General features: G+C 36.4%; 1 protein-coding gene across 1 annotated transcript in view; it reads left to right on the forward strand.

Moving 5' to 3' along the window:
• LOC140741479 (zinc finger protein 652-like) overlaps positions 1-12,232 on the forward strand; it is a 157,109-nt gene extending 144,877 nt beyond the window's left edge. Inside the window, 2 exon segments of the mRNA XM_073071720.1 lie at positions 2,852-2,996; positions 10,873-12,232. Coding sequence (XP_072927821.1) covers positions 2,852-2,996; positions 10,873-11,345 — 618 coding nt within the window. The 3' untranslated portion in view covers positions 11,346-12,232.
• The last annotated feature ends 9,129 nt before the right edge of the window (positions 12,233-21,361 follow it).

Consider the following 21,361-nt stretch of genomic DNA (forward strand, 5'->3'; position numbering starts at 1 on the left):
TGGGCTGTATTCCCTGGAGTTCAGGAGAATGAGGGGGTTTCTCATAGAAGCATTTTGAATGTTAAAAGGCCAGGACAAGAGGGCAAGACTTCAGGATTGAAGGACATTCATTTAGAACAGAGATGCGGAGAAATTACTTTAGTTGGAGGTTGATAAATCTGTGGAATTTGTTGCCGTGAGCAGCTGTGGAGGCCAAGTCATTGGGTGCATTTAAGGCAGAGATAGATAGGTTCTTGATTAGCCAGGACATCAAAGGGTATGGGGAGAAGGCAGGGGAGTGGGGATGACTGGAAGAATTGGATCAACCCATGATTGAATGGCAGAGCAGAATTGATGGGCCAAATGGTCTACTTCTGCTCCTATATCTTCTGGTCTTATGGTCTAATGTGATTGCCAATGGTCTTGGACAGAGTTTTGCAGTTAATGTTTCTTGGCAATCTTGCAAACCTGCAACTGAATCTTGCTACACACACAAAATGCTGGTGGAACGCAGCAGGCCAGGCAGCATCTATAGGAAGAAGTACAGTCGACGTTTTGGGTCGAGACCCTTCATCAGGACTAACTGAAAGAAAAGATAGTGAATCTTGCTGTCCACATTAAACAGTGGGTTAGACGCCAAATTTTGGTTTGTTTTTTCCCCTTCTCCCATACAAGTGAGATCTAGACTCTCCTCCTTGCTTTCACCTAAAATCTCCAAAGTAGCGAATATGAAGTTCTAGGCTTAGTGGGGGGAGGAGGTTTAGATGGAGCTGTGCAATCTGTGACCTTCAAATCTTATAGCTTCAACCTGCTCCCGTTGTGCAACACTGTCCTGTAACAGGAAGACTCAACAAGAGAACCCTGCAATATGTCAACCTTATTTCAGGAGCAACCACTCAGTTAAGGTAGACGTGGATGGATATATGGTTTTAAGTTATTTTATTTGTTAATGCTTAATTTTTTTTAAATGTTGAGGATCAAAGGAAGCTATAGTCTGGATTTATCTATTTATCTGTTAAAGACCACCAACATTAATGTTATAGTTCTATTACACTGAATAGTAATTTAGATTCAATGTACATCCACAGACTCCATATTTGCAGCCTTTGTCACTGCATTTGGTACCAATCACTTGAACTTGTCACACTGCAGAATCTCCTGAGGACTGAATATTTAGTAACAAAGGAATCGGTGAATTCATAAAGACATAAGCCAAAATTAGCTAGCTGCAGAAATGTGCATTGTAATTTTCTCACATGAATATTTCAGCATATCCTGTAAATGACGAGATAGTATGTGCAGTAGGAGATTTGGGTACATTGTGAGAATTATTTTAAGGTGATTATTTTGTAACAACAAACTGGCACCAATGACCCAATTAAACTGACACCTAATTGGTGCAGGTATTTGGTAAAGAGAGGATTCTTGCTATAGAAAATGCTAGAAATGAGTGGGGAGCTTTCTTTGAGATCAGCAGCAAATCCCATTGCTTTGTCACTGATCTCAAACCTTGGGTCAAAATAGATCAGTTCAATAAATTTGTAATAATTTATTGCCTATCAAAAGACAAGGTGCCCGAACACAGCCTAGTTAAATGGATGAACCCAGCCTGAAATAGTCATCTTTAATCTGACAGGCGATTTACCACATGATTAGACTTGGTCATGTCAGTTTAGGTATAAATGTAACTATCTCAAATATTGCTGAAAAATTGACATGACTAAGCTGAACACTGGAAATTGGTCCCTGGATATATCTGAGTAGTTTAGCTGAACATTACAAATTATTTCACAGCAACCATGTTTACCAGTGAGACTTATACAGTATGGCAGATGAAGCAATGAGTTCCATTAAAGATTGTGATGTGAGCTTTCTGAGCTGCATGTCTTCTGCAACATGTATTCATTACTGGATTGCATGAACTAATTGTCAGCCAATTTAAAGCCAGCGTTGATATTCCAGTAGTAAATAATCTGCTCATAAATAGTAATTAATAGAGTTCAAGTTTAATTGTCATTCAACCATATATGAATGGAGCCAAATGAAACAGTATTACTCGGAGGCCAAAGTGTAAAACACGGTACCCCGAAACCCATGAATGTTGCAGCAGTATGCAATTAAACATAATACAGCGTGTCTACTGCCAAGCAAACACGGGGGGAGGGGTGGGGGGAAGTGCCAACTCCAACTGGCCTCCAGTGGAGCACACCGGCTCTGATGCCTCTCTCCAGGGCAGCTGTAAACAGGCAACACTGTAGCTTGAGGCCTAGTCCTAGCTATGACTGAGGCCATGCAACTCCCCCACCATCCACCAATAAAGCTGTAAATCGGACTTACAGCATTCCACATAACAATTTTTAATAGGGTGTTGTGATCACAAGAAAAGCAACTAAGAATGATCACTTGCTGTTAAACTGCACACTTACTCCTCTAACGCAGGCAGCAACATAATTCACACCAAGGCCGGCTCCTTCAGTTTCTCCGTCAACCAGCAACTTGCTGTTGGGGTAGGTAGGCCTGCAGACCTTTATGTTCTTTACATTCAGCAGGGTCTTGCAATCATTTAAAAAAAACATTTTAAAAAGGACAATAACACCTTTGGTTTGCCCTGTGAAGCTACTGCAATCAAATGCGCTGCCATCATATTGGAAGTGTAAATGGAGAACTAAAATAAGTATTTTTAAAAATTATTGCATGCTCTGCTATTTCATGTTCGAAGTTTTAATTTACAAAGTATATGAAGCTAAAAACATCTTGACAAAGTTTGAGTATTTGTAAATTACTGGCTTCAAACATGATGGTTGAAGGGCCATGAAACTCAAATATGTGATTTATCTTTATACAATACCAACTATTCAAATTTTAATTTCAGAACTGTGATGAACGATTTCAATACAAGTATCAACTTCGTTCTCACATGAGTATTCATATCGGTCATAAACAATTTATGTGCCAGTGGTGTGGCAAGGATTTTAATATGAAACAGTATTTTGATGAGCATATGAAGACTCACACTGGTAAGCAAATGTCCTCCTTTGACTAACATTTTATATCTGTTACTAATGAGGATTTTTATAACTGTCCGCTTTATGGAATTGATTGTCATCAACTTGACTACTGTGTGAGTATTTCAGAAAGCAAGCTTCCTCCAAACAAATACTGCTGGGGGGAAACTGGTATTTAAATTGTCATGAGAGATGGTGGAACCTAACTTTGTTTCTTTGGTAGACATATTCTGACTTATCAAGAACAAGACTAATAAAAAAGATCAGTTTCATGTATGAGTTAGCATGACATGACCAAAACAAAATGATGTTTAAACCTGGTGCCGTAGTTGTTATCCTTTTGCATAATAAAGAATTCAAGGACATACTGGTTAGTAGGTTAATTGGTCATTGTAAAGTGTCCCGTGATTAGTCTAGGATTAAATCGGGGGATGCTGGGCTGTGTGGCTCAAAGAGCCTATTCCACACTGTATCTCAATAAATAAATACTTACATACACACATATAAACTCATACTGTCTTACAAACAAGCAAATCTGTTGGCAAAAACTGGAAAATAATTTAAAATTACACCAAGATCATACGCTGCAGGTACAGAATTTCAGAAAATCAGTGGGTAGTTCATATCTTGCATTTTCCACAGTGACTGCTGCAAGCATTTTTAAACTTTGATGCCTTTGATAAATTGTATGTTTGCAATAATATGCAATAATATGTTTGTACATGTGGCCACAACAGCAAGCTTTTTGAGAAGAGGCCCTACATTCATACCAAAGGTGTCCTGCATTATGTTTAATCAGATTAATACCATTCTAAATGCAACCTAACTGCTCAAAGCCGAGGATCCATAAAGCATTGTGAGCAATTAATTAAAGCAACAGAATTGTATTTCACCCTAGTTGTAAACCCATTGTCTTGATTATCGCTCATTCCACTCTTAAAATTGAACCAAGACATGAGCCTTAGTCCAATGAGAAAGTCAGAAGAGTACTCATAGGAGATGTCTAAAAATTAGGCACCTAGTGAAGCTACAACATAGGATTGTAGAATGCTATACAGCAGAAGTGACTTGCTGTGGATGGATGCCAAACAATACGTCAAATAGTGGATCAAATCAAACTTCTCCATTCTGCCACATCCACTCTTAACTATGAATAGACTATTAAACAATGGGGAAGAGCAGTTCCATAAACACCCTCAATGGCAACAAAGTGAGCAAGCAAGTACAAAAACTATGAACAAAATGTTTGTTATCTTCTACACACAGTAGTGCTGAATGAATAGACCATCTCACTCTCTGCGATGTCGGTCCATCCAGTTCATTTCACTGATGCAGAAATGAGCAAAACCTATTGGATACAGTTGTGGACATTGATGGCCTCTGACCAGATTGTCATTATATCTATATTAGAACAACTTCCACTGAACATGGAGAATTACCTAACAATACTCTGTCCATGTAAGGTTGGATAAATCCATTCTATCTTTTTATTGCATTATAATCAGTTAAATGAACATATCAATAATAACAATATCAAGAGAACAAGATTACAATAATAGCTATAACACATACAAACATGAATTCCAAATATCATATCCAGACATGTCCACCCGATCTCTTGATAATTGAAACAAGAAAAAGTTCAAAAGATTTGTTCAGAAAAAACAAAAATCCCCTAAACTAAGCAGAAAACAAAACAGAAAAAAAAAAGAAAGAAAAAAAAACTGGGCTGGTATAATTTGTAAATTATAATTATTCTGTCCTTGACTCTGTTCCTCCTTCCATAAACGGATAATAGGAAAAAGGATTCAAAAAAAGAAAAAAAAATCAACTTAAGTCGTAGGTATGGAAATACTGAATAAAAGACTCCCAAGTTTCCTCGAACTTAATCGAGGAATTAACCGTGCCACTCCTAATTTTTTCTAGGTTTAAACAAGCTATAGTTTGAGAGAACCATTGATGTATAGTAGGGGGATCAGAATCTTTCCATTTAAATAAAATGGATCTTCTGGCCATCAGCGTAACAAATGCTATCAAACGGCAGACTGAAGATGATAACTAACTAGAATCCATCATTGGTAATCCAAAAATTGCAGTAATTGGATGGAGTTGTAAATCAATATGTAAAACTGCTGAAACAGTATCAAAGAAGTCTTTCCAAGATTTTTTCAAAAGAGGGCAGGACCAAAACATATGGGTTAAAGAAGAAACCTCAGAGTTACATCTGTCACACATAGAATTTATTTGGGAATAAAAATGGGCTAGTTTGTCTTTTGACATATATGTTCTATGAACCACTTTAAATTGTATTAAAGTATATCTAGCACATATTGAAGAAGTATTAACTAATTTAAGAATCTTTTCCCATTCTTCTATGGATATACTTTAAGTTCTCGTTCCCATTCATTCTTTATTTTATCAGATATACCTGAAGAGATTTTCATGATCAAATCGTAGATAGTTGCTATTACACCCTTTTGTAAGGGATTTAAACTTAAATGTTTTCCGTAATTTCAGCTTGATATGCCATCGGAAAGGTAGGCAAAATAACATTCAAAAAATTTCTGATCTGTAGATATCTAAAAAAAAGTGCGATCTAGGCAAATTGTATTTATTAGATAACTGTTCAAAAGACATAAAGCAGTTATCCATAAATAAATCACAAAAACAGTTTATTCCTTGCATTTTCCAAAGATGAAAGGCTTGATCAATTCTATATGGTTGAAAAAAAATAAAATAGGGCTAGAAAGGGTAAAGTTATTCAAATCAAAGAATTTATGAAATTGAGAACATATTTGTATTGTATATTTTATTATTGGGTTAGTAATTTGTTTGTTCAAATTAGTAAATGCAAAGGGGAGCGAAGCCCCTAAAATAGACTCCAATGAAAATCCTCGCACAGACTCACATTCAAGATTCAACCACCTTGGACTGTGGGTTTTATCTATCTCTTGGGTCCAAAAGGTTAAGTTTCGGATATTAATTGCCCAATAATAAAATCTAAAGTTTGGGATTGCCAAACCACCATCCTTTTTGGATTTCTGTAAATATTTCTTACTCAACCTTGGATTTTTAGCCTGCCATATATATGAACAAAATTTTGGAATCAATAATATCAAAAAAGATTTAGGAATAAAAATTGGTACTACCTGAAATAAATAAAGAAACTTAGGTAAAACTATCATCTTAATAACGTTGATTCGGCCAACTAATGATAAGGACATTGGATACCATTTAGTTAATAATTGTTTAATATGATCAATTAAAGGTAAGAAATTAGCCTTAAATAGGTCCTGATGTTTCTTAGTAATTTTAATCCCTAAATACATAAAGTAATATGTAGCCAATCTAAATGGAAAACTTATGTAAATTAAAGTTTGCGCATTTAATGGAAATATCTCACTCTTATCAAAATTTAATTTATAACCAGAAAAGCTACTAAATTGAGCAAGTAATGATACTACTGAAGGAAGGGATTTCTCTGGATTAGAAATATATAATAACAAGTCATCTGCATATAATGATACCTTATGTGTTTCATTGCCCTGCATAATGCCAAATATATTTGGTGAATCTCGAAAAGCAATTGCCAGGGGTTCTAAAGCAATGTCAACTAGTAAGGGACTTAAAGGGCAGCCCTGCCTAGTACCACGAAAAAGCCTTAAAAAGGGAGATCTCATTGTTTGTAACTACAGAAGCCAAAGGAGTATGATATATCAATTTAATCCAAGATATAAACTTTGGACTAAAATTAAATTTCTCAAGTGTATAAAACAAATATTTCCGTTCAATTCTGTCAAATGCCTTATCAGCATCCAATGGAATAATACATTCTGGAATTTTAGGTGAGGAAATATATACCGTAGATTCCGGACTACAGAGCGCACCTGATTAAAAGCCGCTGGCTCTAATTTTAGAAATAAAATCAATTTTTTACTTGTAAAGGCCGCACCGGATTTTAGGCCGCACCGGATTTTCGGCCGCAGGTGTCCCACGTTGTAATATGAGATATTTACACAGAAAGATATTACACGTGAGGATTTTTTAACTTTTAATTAAATCCATATGGTAACAAAAACAAATACATATTGCAAATGCTTTTTTTCGAACCGTGCCCGTAACGCGGCTACTTTTAAATATACGTTGCGTATACTTCTTTACTGAACAACATTCCAATATCTCCTAACGACTGGTAAAAAATATATATACTGCAGCCTACCAGGAAAAGTTATTGATCGCCTTTAACTTAAAAGCAGCGTTTTCGCTCCGCCGCTCCCCCCCGCCGTCCCATTTATCGCAAACTGGTATCCCACAAGACGCGGCGAAACCGGGTGTGACATCATAGCATCCCGCGATGTAGTACAGAAAACAAATATAGTTAAAACTCTTCTAACTTTAACTAGAAAATGAATTACTAAGCGAAAATATTATAAACTAAATAACTGCCATAAAGGCAGCACAATGCTTTTCTTCGAGTGTTTTCCATGTTGATGAGGGTGAGTACAAATGACTGATTTACAATAATTTAATTGTGAAAGTGCGCTTGATTTATCGTACAATTTCATTGGACCTCTGTGAACTACTCATCAATTTTATTGGTCTACTGTTACGAGGCAAAATGTTTTCGGCGGCATGAAAAAAAACCATGTATTAGCCGCTCTGTATTAAAGGCCGCAGAGTTCAAAGCTGTTCAAAATGTGGGAAAAAAGTAGCGGCTTAAAATCCGGAATCTACGGTATATATATTATTCAATAATCTCCTAACATTAAAGTATGAGTAACGATTTTTTATAAATCCTGTCTGATCTTCTGAAACAATTTTGGGCAACACATTTTCCAATCTAATTGCTTTTTTAGAAAGAATTTTAAAATCTACATTCAACAAAGATATTGGTCTGTATGAAGCACATGCAGTAGAATCTTTATCTTTTTTAAGAATTAAGGAAATGGATGCTTCATAAAAGGATTGTGGTAGTTTACCTATCAATAAGACATCTTTAAAAGTTCTACTTAACCAAGGAGAGAGTAAATTGGAAAAACATTTTAAAAATTCTACTGTAAATCCATCCGTACCAGGGCTTTACTGGAGTTCATTAAATAAATTGTTTCTGTATTTCTTCCTCCGTAATTGGTGTATCTAATAGTAAGCATTCATCAAATGATAGTTTGGGGATATTAAATTTCCCTAAGAATTCATGCATTGTAGTAGTATTGTCAGGGAATTCTGATTGATATAAAGAGATATTGAATTCTTGAAAGGATTTATTAATCTCATCATGGTCAATTGTCAAATTGCCATTTTATTTACAAACTTTTAATAATCTGGCATTTAACCAAAACAGTTTTCAATTGGTTGGCCAATAATTTCCCTGGTTTATCACCATGTACATAAAATTGAGATTTAGTTTTAAGTAACTGGTTTTCAGTGGGAGATGTTAATAACAAACTATGTTGCATCTGAAGTTCAACTCTCTTTTAATAAAGCTCCAAATTAGGAGTAACTGAATATTCTTTATCAATTTCTTTAATCTTATCAACCAATATAGACATTTCATTATTAGTTTGCTTTTTTAATCCAGCAGAGTATGAAATAATTTGTCCACGAATATATGCTTTAAAAGTTTCCCATAATATCCCGCTGGAAATTCCTTCAATAGAGTTAGTTGAAAAGAAAAAAGCGATATGCTCTTTAATAAAACTAACAAACTTTTAAGTCTTGAAGTAAGGTTGAGTTGAACCACCATTGCCTAGTTCTAAAACTTACATCAGCTAATTTAATTGATAATTTCAGAGGTGCATGATCAGAAACAGTAATTACATCATAATCACAAGCAATGACCGATGGTACTAATCGGGAGTCAATAAAAAAGTAATCAATTCTAGAATAATTGTGATATACATGAGAGAAAAAAGAAAACTCTTTATCATTGGGGTGTAAGATTCAAACAGCAATTAAAGTCTCCACCCATTATCAACTTATTCAGATTCAGATTCATTTAAATTAGGGAGTAATGCAAATTTCTTTTAAAATTCAGGATAATCAACATTTGGAGCATAAATATTAACCATAACAACTTTTTGATTATAAAGTAAACCGGTGATCAACAAAAACCTACCAGTTGGGTCTGAAATTGTCTCATAATGAACAAATGGAATCGAAGAATCAATAAATATAGAAACACCTTTCACCTTTGCGGATGAGTTAGAATGAAACTGTATGCCTCTCCAAAATCTAAAAAAACATTGATTGGCCTCCTCCTTCACATGAGTCTCCTGTGCAAAAATAATTTGAGCTTTCAGTCTATTAAATATTTTTTTAAATTTTCTGTTTAATCAGATGGTTCAAACCATTAGTATTCCATGAAACAAAATTAATAGTCTTATACATTTTCAATAAGTAAATAATATAATGTATAAAGGGTTAATCCTACTGTAGGGAAGTCATGTTCCCAAAAAAAGGAAAACAAATCAAGAGAGGAACCGGAAGTCACGACAATCAGACATATTTGTAGTTTCACTCCAGCCCAGAAAAAACAGAAAGAGAAAATAAAACACCCCTCCCCCACCCCACAGAACCCAGAAACTAACCAAAAGAAAGTTAGTAAGCAAACTACCCCAGATTCTACCCCCATCTCTCTAGTGACGAAATTCCAAAATTTAAAAAGGATTCATACCACTCACATTTTTGAGCATCCACCATTTTACGAGGTGTTTTTTAAAAAAATCACAAAAAGCCAGTTTCAAAAAAAAGGAAAAAGTGTCAATAGATTATTTATGTTTCACAAATTCAAAAAAGGACGATCAATCCATTAGAACTCAAATCAAACATAGTTATTTTAAATAGTCACAAGGGGAAAAATCAATAAAGAATGGCTTTATCATAAAGATATAACAAATACTCTTAATGCAAAACCTTTTACTAAAGCTAAGAGAGAAGAAAAATTTTCAAACGCTGAGAGTCCAGATTTATAAAAAAAAATTTAAACTTAAACCAAGTGTATGTTAAAACATAATAATAAACAAAGTTAATCTTTAATCTGTAGAGGACTGCCATGTTATAAATTTACACCAGTCTCAAATAGAAAGAATTCCTTCAAATAGACTAAACAAATTCAAAACAGAAAACACATTTTACCAGAACATAAGTAAAAAAAACATATAAGATCTACCATTAAACTGTAGACTGTAGCAAATTACCATTTTAGTTTAAACTATTGAAAGCAGTTTTTAATCATTGAAACCACTAGACTGTAACAGACTGTCGGTTTTATTCACGAGGCAAATAAAATCTATCATTAAACTATGGAAAACTGTCATTTTCTATCGAGGACTATTTTAAATCCACATATCCATTAAACTATATTGAAACTATCGAACTTGCATTTAGATCCTCGAAAAACTTTTGAGCCTTTTCAACTGAAGTGAACCATTTGAGGGATCCATCAGATAGGATTATTCTGAGATGGGTGGGGTATAATAACGCAGGTCTGAATTTAGCATGATACAAATCACTCATCTTAAACGCCGATCTCTGACGCATTACTTCGGGACTATAATCTTCTACCATTCGAAATTTGTGGTTTCCATATTCCATGACTTTTTTTCTGATGGGCAAGTCGAATTAACTGTTCCTTAATATGTACATAATGAAATCGTAAAATGATATGCCTTGATTTGGAACCTGATGCCCACCTCATTCTCGGGACCCTATGTGTGCGATCCAGAATCAGTGACTTTGGAATCATTTCCAAGCCAAACCCCTTCCTTAAAAATTGAGAGAAAAATTCAGTGGGGTCTTCTCCTTTTTCAATGTCTTCAGGTAGGTCAATTATTCTAAAACTTAAAACATTTAAATATTTATTTGTGTAACTCCTTAATTTGCTCTTCAGGTGAAAAGCCATTTATCTGTGAAATCTGCGGAAAAAGTTTCACAAGCAGACCAAACATGAAGCGCCATCGTAGAACTCATACCGGAGAGAAACCATACCCTTGTGATGTCTGTGGCCAACGATTCCGATTCTCCAACATGTTGAAGGCTCACAAAGAGAAGTGTTTCCGAGTCACCAGCCCTATTAACTTCCAGACCAATGCTATCATTGCCTCTGTTGCCATCACAACTACTTCCTCACCTCCACCAGTCACCATAAGCTCTCTCAGTTCACTTCCTCTGCGGCCAATGCCCCATCCACTTTCTCATCTGCATCTCCATCACCATACACACCTTCCAACCATTGCACACCTTCCACCACCACCAGCCCTTTTCAGTGCTGAAGCAGTGAATCACAGATGTCAAAGTGAGAGCACTTTCCTGCACCATATTTCTGAGAAAAACACCGCAACAGGTGGAAGCCACCATCACTGAGAATTGTTTTAACTTTCCATTCAGCTGCACCAAAGTTTGGGTTATTTCCTGTTAACTGTGCACTAAGCGGCAAAACAAAGACTGAGTAATTAAAGTGAACTACAAAGATTATTTTTATTAAATTTTGATGTACTTATTGAAGATGTACAACTAGCCCATCGAACAGCAATTCAATTTTAGTTAATTTCATTATTTAAGATAACTAAGTTGTCTGGGTACAGCGAACCAAGGTTTTAACTTGTTAAATTTAGATATAACCAGTTTTGGCACTTCATATCTGTTGTTAATATATGTTTTTTTATTAATCTTGGATTATATTATTTGAATTACGAAAGTATGCTTATTCTTTTGCATTGATTAAATATTGTTGGAAATTTTAATCCTTTAAATTGTGAGATTCAAGAGAAAATGCTGCAATGATTTTTGAAGCTAACAATTCAGACTAGACTATGTCTAGCTTAACCTATCCATATGAAGCATTATTGAAAAGTTCTGTTAATACTTGTCTTTGATTTTACTAAAAATAAATGTTTCTATATGTCTATGTAGAAAATCTAGAAGCAGTTCTAAAATACAAATGTTTGTCATTATGCATTTTATTGATATTATACTTTTGTTCCTGCAGCTGTTGTATACATAAAGTTCAGTTTTACTGATATTTAGTATATTATTCCAAAAATGTCAGTTTAAAAATTTGATATATTTTGCAGGTAAACCACATTTCTAAAACCAGACAGATGATGTTATATAGAAACATAAGTTGAAACATTGTTGTTGAAACATAAGTTGTATTGTTTATTGGTGTAAACAATAAGTGAGTTTTGAGTTGTACCAACATATACATCAAAATGTTCTAAAGCTAAAACAAGAGATAACAATTCCTTTTCTATTGTCGAATAGTTTTTTTGATGCTTATTAAACTTCTTAGAAAAGTAAGATGAGGATCAACCTCATCACCCTCATTCCTTTGCAATAATACTGCTCCTGCAGCCTCATCGCTAGCATCTACAGCTAATGAAAAAGGTTTTCCAAAGTCGGGTACCTTGAGCACAGGTTGTTGACATATCATAGTTTTCAATTTTTCAAATGCTTCTTGACAAGGCACTGTCCACACAAACTTCTCATTCTTCTTCAAGAGGTTAGTTAATGGAAGGGCAATTTGAGTAAAATTTTTACAAAATTTTCGATAATATCCTACCATTCCCAGAAATCTTCTGAGAGTTTTTTTCCCAGTTGGAGTGGAAATCTCTAAAATTGCCTGAACTTTTGCCTGAACTGGAGCTACCTTACCTTGACCCACAACATAACCAAGATAAGTTACAGTGACATGTCCAAATTCACTTTTAGCTAAATTAGTAGTTAAGTTAGCTTTTGAAAGCCTTTCAAATAATTTCTCCACCGCAATAATGTGCGCTTCCCAAGAATCATTTCCTGTCACTAAATCATCAATATAAGCATCTGTATCTTTCAATCCCTGAATCACAGAGTTAATCATCCTCTGGAAAGTACCTGGGGCATTCTTCATCCCAAATGGAAGAACGTTATATTCATATAACCCAGATGGGGTTACAAATGCAGATATCTCTCTACCTCTATCCGTTAATGGAACACACCAATACCCTTTCAATAAATCAATCTTTGTAACGAACTTTGCTTTTTCCACTTTATCTACACAATCATCTACTCTAGGAACTGGATACGCATCTGTTTTCGTTACAGCATTCACCTTCCTATAGTCCGTACAAAACCTAATACTACCATCTGGTTTTGGCACCATAACACAAGGTGAACTCCAATTCGAGTTAGAAGGTCGAATAATATTATTCTCTAACATATATTCAATTTCCTTCTCAGCAAGTTCATATTTTTCCATGTTCATCCTATAAGAGTGTTGTTTAATGGGTTTGGCATCTCCAACATCTACATCATGTAAAGCTATTGTGGTCCTCCTAGGAGCATCTGGAAACAAATCCTTATATTTAAAAATTAATTGCTTCATCTGCTGTTTCTGCTCTGGCTGTAAATGTGCTAATTTCTCATCAATATTTTCCAGAATGGTTGAGTTTGGTAACCTGACATGTTGGATTTAGACTGAGTTTCAGATTAATCATCTATTATGTTCCTAGTTAGATCAGACTCATTAATTGCAACAGTCATAGTAGCAGACTGTTTCTCATAATATGGCTTTATCATATTTATATGACAAAGTTGAGTTGACCTTCTATGATCTGAAATTTTTATCACGTAATCCACATCATTGATTTTAGACACAATTTCATAAGGACCATGAAATTTAGCTTGTAAAAGATTCATTTGGACTGGGAAAAGAACCAGCACCTTATCTCCAGGCTTAAACTTCCTCATCCTAGCTTCTTTATCCTACCAGGTTTTCATTTTCTCCTGAGCCGATTTTAAATTTTCCTTGGCTAAACTACAAGCTTTATGTAACCTGTCCTTAAATTTCAAAACATAATCCAACAAATTAGTGAGTACTTCCTTATTAATCCATTGTTCTTTTAATAAAGCTAAAGATCGTCTAACTCTATGCCCAAATACAAGTTCAAATGGACTGAAACCTAAAGATTCTTGTATCGATTCCCTTACTGCAAATAGAAGTAAGTGAATACCCTCATTCCAATCACTTTCATTTTCCACACAATACATCCTAATCATAGTCTTGAGGGTAGAATGAAACCTCTGCAAGGCACCTTGCGATTCTGGATGGTAGGCAGACGAAGTAATTTGCTTAGTTCCTAATTTATAAACTATCTGTTGAAACAATCCAGACATAAAATTACTGCCTTGATCAGATTGTATTTCCTTAGGTAATCCAAAATAAGTGAAGAATTTTATAAGAGCCTTTGTCACAGTTTTAGCTGTTATATTCCTAAGTGGAAACCTAGACACAGTGCACATAATAATCAACAAGTACTGATAACCAGCTTTTGTCTTTGGTAATGGACCTACAAAATCTATAATAATTTTAGAAAATGGTTCACCAAATGCTGGAATAGGTTGTAATGGAGCCACTGGTGTAACTTGATTTGGTTTACCTACAATTTGGCAAGTATGGCACATTCTACAAAACATTGCCACATCTTTTCTTAAACCAGGCCAGTAAAAATGTTTTAAAATCTTGTCCACAGTTTTCCTTACCCCTTGATGTCCACCCAAGGGCACACTATGAGCTAAAGTCAAAATCTCAATTCGATAAACTTCAGGAACAACTACCTGGTAAACAATATTCCATTCATCACTTGCTGGAATTGTAGGTGGTCTCCACTTTCTCATCAACACTCCTTTTTCAAAATAATATCCTACTGGCAACTTATCAATTTCACTATCTGGTAGAGCTTGTTCTTTTAATTTAATAATCTCAGGGTCTCTACTCTGCTCTGCTATCATCTTTCTAGACAGAGACAAATCTTCATGGTCAGACTTACTCCAAGAATCTTGTTCAAACAATGAAGGTAAGAACATTTCTGACACATCCTCAAAACTCGAATCCTGAGTTGAACAATCATGGGTAACAACCTCATTCTGCACACCAATCTTTTTAGCCGTAGCTCGAGTTACAACACAGGAAGAATCTGTGTTAGAATCCATCTGTGGTTCCTCTGACTCTATTGTTAAATGCACTTCAGGGAAAACTTGTCCACCTGCCAAGTCATTACCTAACAATAAAGAAATATCCTTCACAGGTAAGCTAGGCTGTAGTCCTACTTTAACAAGTCCTGTAACTAACCCTGATTTTAAATTTACTTTATGCAAATATACAGGCATAAGGGCACTCCCAACACCTTGTATATTATTTACCTCACCAGTATCGGACTCTTCATTAAACTTTTAACACACTGTCTAACATCAGTGATTGAGAAGCTCCAGTATCCCTAAGGATTTTTATTGGCACCAGAGTAGATCCTTCTTTCAAGGATACAAACCCTTCAGTTATAAAATGATCATATCCCTTTTTAACTTGAGCAGATTCTAACAAAACTTCATTTGTTTTTATCAAACCCTGTGGATTTACAGGTATTTCGGTATATTGCACACAAGCATCTGGGACTGCTTCCTTCTCTTTCTTTTTCAATCTGAAACAGTTAGCTATTACATGGCCAGGTTTCCTACAATAGTTACAAATAGGACCAAACTGTCTTTCCTTCACAAGTTTTCCTTTCTCGTTACCTTTCTCATTAACTTCTGATTTAATTTCTGATTTACCTTGAGTCTCTGTTATTTTTCCTTTTAAAAGTTCTACCCTGAGGAAATTTATTCTTATGGATTAAAGCATACTCATCAGCTAATCTAGCAGAGTCCTGCAATGTAGCAGTATCTCTCTCATTTAAGTATGTCCTTACTTCAACAGGAATGCTTCTTTTAAATTCCTCCATTAAAATCAGCTCTTTCAATTTATTATAGTCTTCATTTACATTTTTAGAAGAAACTCATCTCTCAAAACAGACAGATTTATCATAGGCAAATTCCACATAAGTTTTTTCCACAGATTTCTTCAAATTTCTGAATCTTTCCCTATACGCTTCTGGGACCAGCTCATACGCTTTCAATATGTGCGATTTCACAATATCATAATCAAGTGCCTGCGCAGCATTTAAAGCTGTATAAACTTGTTGTGCTTTGCCTTTAATTACACTCTGTAACAACACTGACCATTTCTCTTTCGGCCACTCTGAAATCTGAGTAATAGTTTCGAAATGCTGGGAATATTTTTCTACTTTTGTTTCACTAAATGGAGGGACCAATTTAATTTCTTGACTAACAACAAACATTTTCCAAGGAGCAGGAGACTGATTCGCAGACTTTAATTCCTCTATCTTAAGTTCTAATACCCTCTTTATTTTCAGCTTCTACCCTACAACGCTCTATGTCCGCTTTACTTTGCTGTAACTTCAGTTGTTCTATTTGTAACTACATCTCTAGATTACTTATTGGAAACAAATCTAAAATTGATTCATCAAAATCACCCAAATCTACATAATGTGACACAATTTTTCTCTGTATTAAAGCCTTTGATGCAGACCACGAAATACCTTTAATTTCCAACCGATTAGCAATCTCAGAATCCTCACTTTTTCTCGCCTTGGCTAATAATTCCCAATCAGGCGAATCCAGGAAGACATCAATATCCATTGTTGCTGAATGCCACTCACAAGCCAATCAAACAAAAGAATGGAGTATTCCCCTTATCCAAAATATTAAATATTAAACAAGCATTTAAACTCAAAAATGGTTCATCCCACAAGCCCCCATTTATGTTATGGATTCGGCAACAATAAATATATAACTGAGGCAGGTTTTTTATAACAAATAAAACATTTATTAAACACTGAAAAAAAACCAAAAGTAAACAAAACTAACGTAACCGGAAGTCAACTGCTCTGCGGCACCTCGAACAGTTCTTAAAGCAGTAATGTGAAAAATAGTTCTTAGAAGTAGTAATGCGAAAGTCCAAAGTTTTACCAAGTCTGTTAACAAGAGTCTTTCCTTTATAACTTAAGTTCTCTTTCGTGGTGTTAATGTTGATTCCCGTCGAAGGATCTTTTTTTTCCCGGAGAATTTACGAAGCGAACAATGAAACAGCTTAAAGGCACTGACCTTTCCTTGGTGAAACTTTACCCAAACTTCTATTCTTCTGGCAGAACAGAGGTTATCATGGGCACAGCTAACGAATTTCTTCTGAATGAGGATTAAACAAGGTCGAGCCTGCTTCATCGTCGAAATCAACTTTCCCGATTCTTCTGGATTTCCGAACTCCGACGAATCTTCACTCTCCACTTCTAAACTGGCAGTATTAATGGCGAAACTGCTGGCAATAACCTTTTATAACTTAAGGCAGAAAATAAATCTCCATTTTTAAACGAAACTGCGTCATAATATCAGAATACGCAGCAGCATGGCGTCACCGGTGAAGTCAACCACCGACTGCCCCGCCTCACAGGGAGGGGTCCTCCTTTTATACCCTGTTGAAAAAAAACCTATCACATGACCTCTCACTGGTGGGAAAATAGATAGATAGATAGATAGATAGATACTTTATTCATCCCCATGGGGAAATTCAACTTTTTTCCAATGTCCCATACACTTGTTGTAGCAAAACTAATTACATACAATACTTAACTCAGTAAAAAAATATGATATGCATCTACATCACTATCTCAAAAAGCATTAATAATAGCTTTTAAAAAGTTCTTAAGTCCTGGCGGTAGAATTGTAAAGCCTAATGGCATTGGGGAGTATTGACCTCTTCATCCTGTCTGAGGAGCATTGCATCGATAGTAACCTGTCGCTGAAACTGCTTCTCTGTCTCTGGATGGTGCTATGTAGAGGATGTTCAGAGTTATCCATAATTGACCGTAGCCTACTCAGCGCCCTTCGCTCAGCTACCGATGTTAAACTCTCCAGTACTTTGCCCACGACAGAGCCCGCCTTCCTTACCAGCTTATTAAGACGTGAGGCGTCCCTCTTCTTAATGCTTCCTCCCCAACACGCCACCACAAAGAAGAGGGTGCTCTCCACAACTGACCTATAGAACATCTTCAGCATCTCACTACAGACATTGAATGACGCCAACCTTCTTAGGAAGTACAGTCGACTCTGTGCCTTCCTGCACAAGGCATCTGTGTTGGCAATCCAGTCTAGCTTCTCGTCTAACTGTACTCCCAGATACTTGTAGGTCTTAACCTGCTCCACACATTCTCCATTAATGATCACTGGCTCCATATGAGGCCTAGATCTCCTAAAGTCCACCACCATCTCCTTGGTCTTGGTGATATTGAGACGCAAGTAGTTTGAGTTGCACCATATCACAAAAATGACATCACTCCACCATCACAAGACCATTACCTCATCTCCAGCAGCTCAACACCACAGTCATGTGACAAGTACATGATACCCACGAGTATGTAACACATTTTATTCTCCCCACAGTCTCATCAACTCCTTCCAGATTCAACCACTCACCTGCACACCAAGGGAAAATTACAGTGATCAAGTAACCCACCAACCTGCATGTTTTTGGGATGTGGAAGTGAACAGACACACTGTAACAGGAGCACATGTGGACTCAGAGTGAATGGGCAAACTTCAGACAGACAACATCTGAAGTCAGGATTGAACCTGGGCCACTGAAGCTGAAAATGTTAGCTCTACCAGCTGTATCATTCTAATCTTGTTAGAAATAAGATGTAGTTCATTAAATGGGTAAAAAGAAGTAAATTGATTTTGAAGAAATGGAGCTGGTATGATATACGAAGGGTGATCAATAAGTTTGTGCTCTAAGGTAGGAGTCAATTTTAGAAAACCTAGCACATTTATTTTTCAAGATAGTCCCCTCCTACATTTACATACTTAGTCCAGTGATCATGGAGCATATGGATCTTGGACCTCCAGAAGTGGTTCACAGCAGGGATGATTGATAAGTTCGTGGCCTAAGGTAGAAAGAGATGAGTTATTGACTTCAAACTTTCTGCATAATCACTCAAAGAGTTGAACTGCATGTGCATGTAAAGAGAGCTGTATAACTTATTTAAATGGAGGCTATCAGACAGGAAATTGGAGGCTTAAATTGGAAACGTTCTCAGTGAAAAGTACAGAAGAAATGTGGCTAATATTCAGGGGATATTTGTGTAGAGTTCTGTATAGGTACATTCTAATGAGACAGGGAAGTTATGGTAAGGTACAGGAACCATAGTGTACAAAGGCTGTAATAAATCTTGTCAAGAAGAAAAGAAAAGCTTACAAAAGGTTCAAAGAGCTAGGTAACGTTAGAGATCTAGAAGATTATCAGGCTACCAGGAAGGAGCTTAAGAAGGAAATTAGGAGAGCCAGAAGGGGCCATGAGAAGGCGTTGGGGGGGCAGAATTAAGGAAAACCCCAAGGCATTCTACAAGTATGTGAAGGGCAAGAGGATAAGATGTGAAAGAATAGGACCTATCAAGTGACAGTGGGAAAGTGTGTATGGAACTGGAGGAAATAGCAGAGGTACTTAATGAATACTTCAGTATTCATTATAGAAAAGGAACTTAATGATTGTAGTGATGATTTGCAGCAGACTGAAAAGCTTGAGCATGTAGATATTAAGAAAGAGGATGTGCTGGAGCTTTTGGAAAGCATCAAGTTGGATAAGTCGCCGGGACCAGATGAAATGTACCCCAGGCTACTGTGGGAGGCGAGGGAGGAGATTGTTGAGCCTCTGGTGATGATCTTTGCATCATCAATAGGGATGGGAGAAGTTCCGGAGGATTGGAGGGTTGTGGATGTTGTTCCTTTATTCAAGAAAGGGAGTAGAGATAGCCCAGGAATTTATAGACCAGTGAGTCTTACCTCAGTGGTTGATAAGCTGATGGAGAAGATTCTGAGAGGAAGGAGTTATGAACATTTGGAGAGGTATAATATGATTGGGAGTAGTCAGCATAGCTTTGTCAAGGGCAGGTCATGCCTTACAAGCCTGATTGAATTTTTTGAGGATGTGACTAAACACATTGATGAAGGAAGAGCAGTAGATGTAGTGTAGTAGATTTCAGCAAGGCATTTGATAAGGTACCCCATGCAAGGCTTATTGAGAAAGTAAGGAGGCATGGGATCCAAGGGGACATTGCTTTGTGGATCCAGAACTGGCTTGCCCACAGAAGGCAAAGAGTGGTTGTAGACGGGTTATATTCTGCATGGAGGTGCAGTGCAGTGGAGTGCCTCAGGGATCTGTTCTGGGACCCTTACTCTTCGTGATTTTTATATATGATCTGAATGAGGAAGTGGGAGATGGGTTAGTATGTTTGGTGATGACACAAAGGTTGGATGTGTTGTGGATAGTGTGGAGGACTGTCAGAGGTTACAGTGGGACAATGATAGGATGCAAAACTAGGCTGAGAAGTGGCAGGTGGAGTTCAACCCAGGTAAGTGCGAAGTGGTTCATTTTTGGTAGGTCAAATATGATGGCAGAATATGGTATTAATGATAAGACTCTTGGAAGTGTGGAGAATCAGAGGGATCTTGGGATTCAAGTCCATAGGACGCTCAAAGCAGCTGCACAGGTTGACTCTGTGATTAAGAAGGCATATGGTGTATTGGCCTTCATCAATTATGGAATTGAATTTAGGAGCCAAGATGTAATGTTGCAGCTATGTAGGACCCTGGTCAGACCCCACTTGGAGTACTGTGCTCAGTTCTGGTCGCCTCATTACAGGAAGGATGTGGAAGCCATAGAAAGGGTACAGAGGAGATTTACCAGGATGTTGCCTGGATTGGGGAGCATGCCTTATGAGAATAGGTTGAGTGAACTCGGCCTTTTCTCCTTGGAGCAAAGGAGGATGAGATGTATATCAGGTGTATAAGATGATGAGAAGCATTGATCATGTGGATAGTCAGAGGCTTTTTCCCAGAGCTGAAATGTTTGCCACAAGAGGACACAGGTTTAAAGTGCAGGGGAATAGGTACAGAGGAGATGTCAGGGATAAGTTTTTTACTCAGAGAGTGGTGAGTGTGTGGAATGGGCTGCCGGCAACGGTGCTGGAGGAGGATACAATAGGGTCTTTTAAGAGGCTTTTAGATAGGTACATGGAGCTTAGTAAAATAGAGGGCTATAGGTATGCCCAGTAATTTCTGAGATAGGGACATGTTTGGCACAACTTTGTGGGCTGAAGGGCCTGTAATGTGCTGTAGGTTTAAACTTATGTTTCTATATAACATCCATTAGTGTTTCTGAGTAAGATGAAAAACAAAAATAGAAGGCTATTAAATTGGAATTTGATGTTACAAGAGTACAATATGTTGATAACTCATATTAAAGGTAAAGATTATGTGATTGCTGATTGTTTATCTCGATGCTGAATGTACAATGTAATTTTTTTTATGGAGTGATATTTTAACATTTGTAACACTCCTGTGTAATAATTTGTCAGCTGTTGTATGGTAATACTATGTATACTGTGTATGTTGTAAATTTTATACATTTGTATTTTTCCTCTTGTAAATAGTTAATTGTTAAAATTTTGTTCTTGACA

This window comes from Hemitrygon akajei, chromosome 18 (assembly GCF_048418815.1).
Source record: "Hemitrygon akajei chromosome 18, sHemAka1.3, whole genome shotgun sequence".
Lineage (NCBI taxonomy): Eukaryota > Metazoa > Chordata > Chondrichthyes > Myliobatiformes > Dasyatidae > Hemitrygon > Hemitrygon akajei.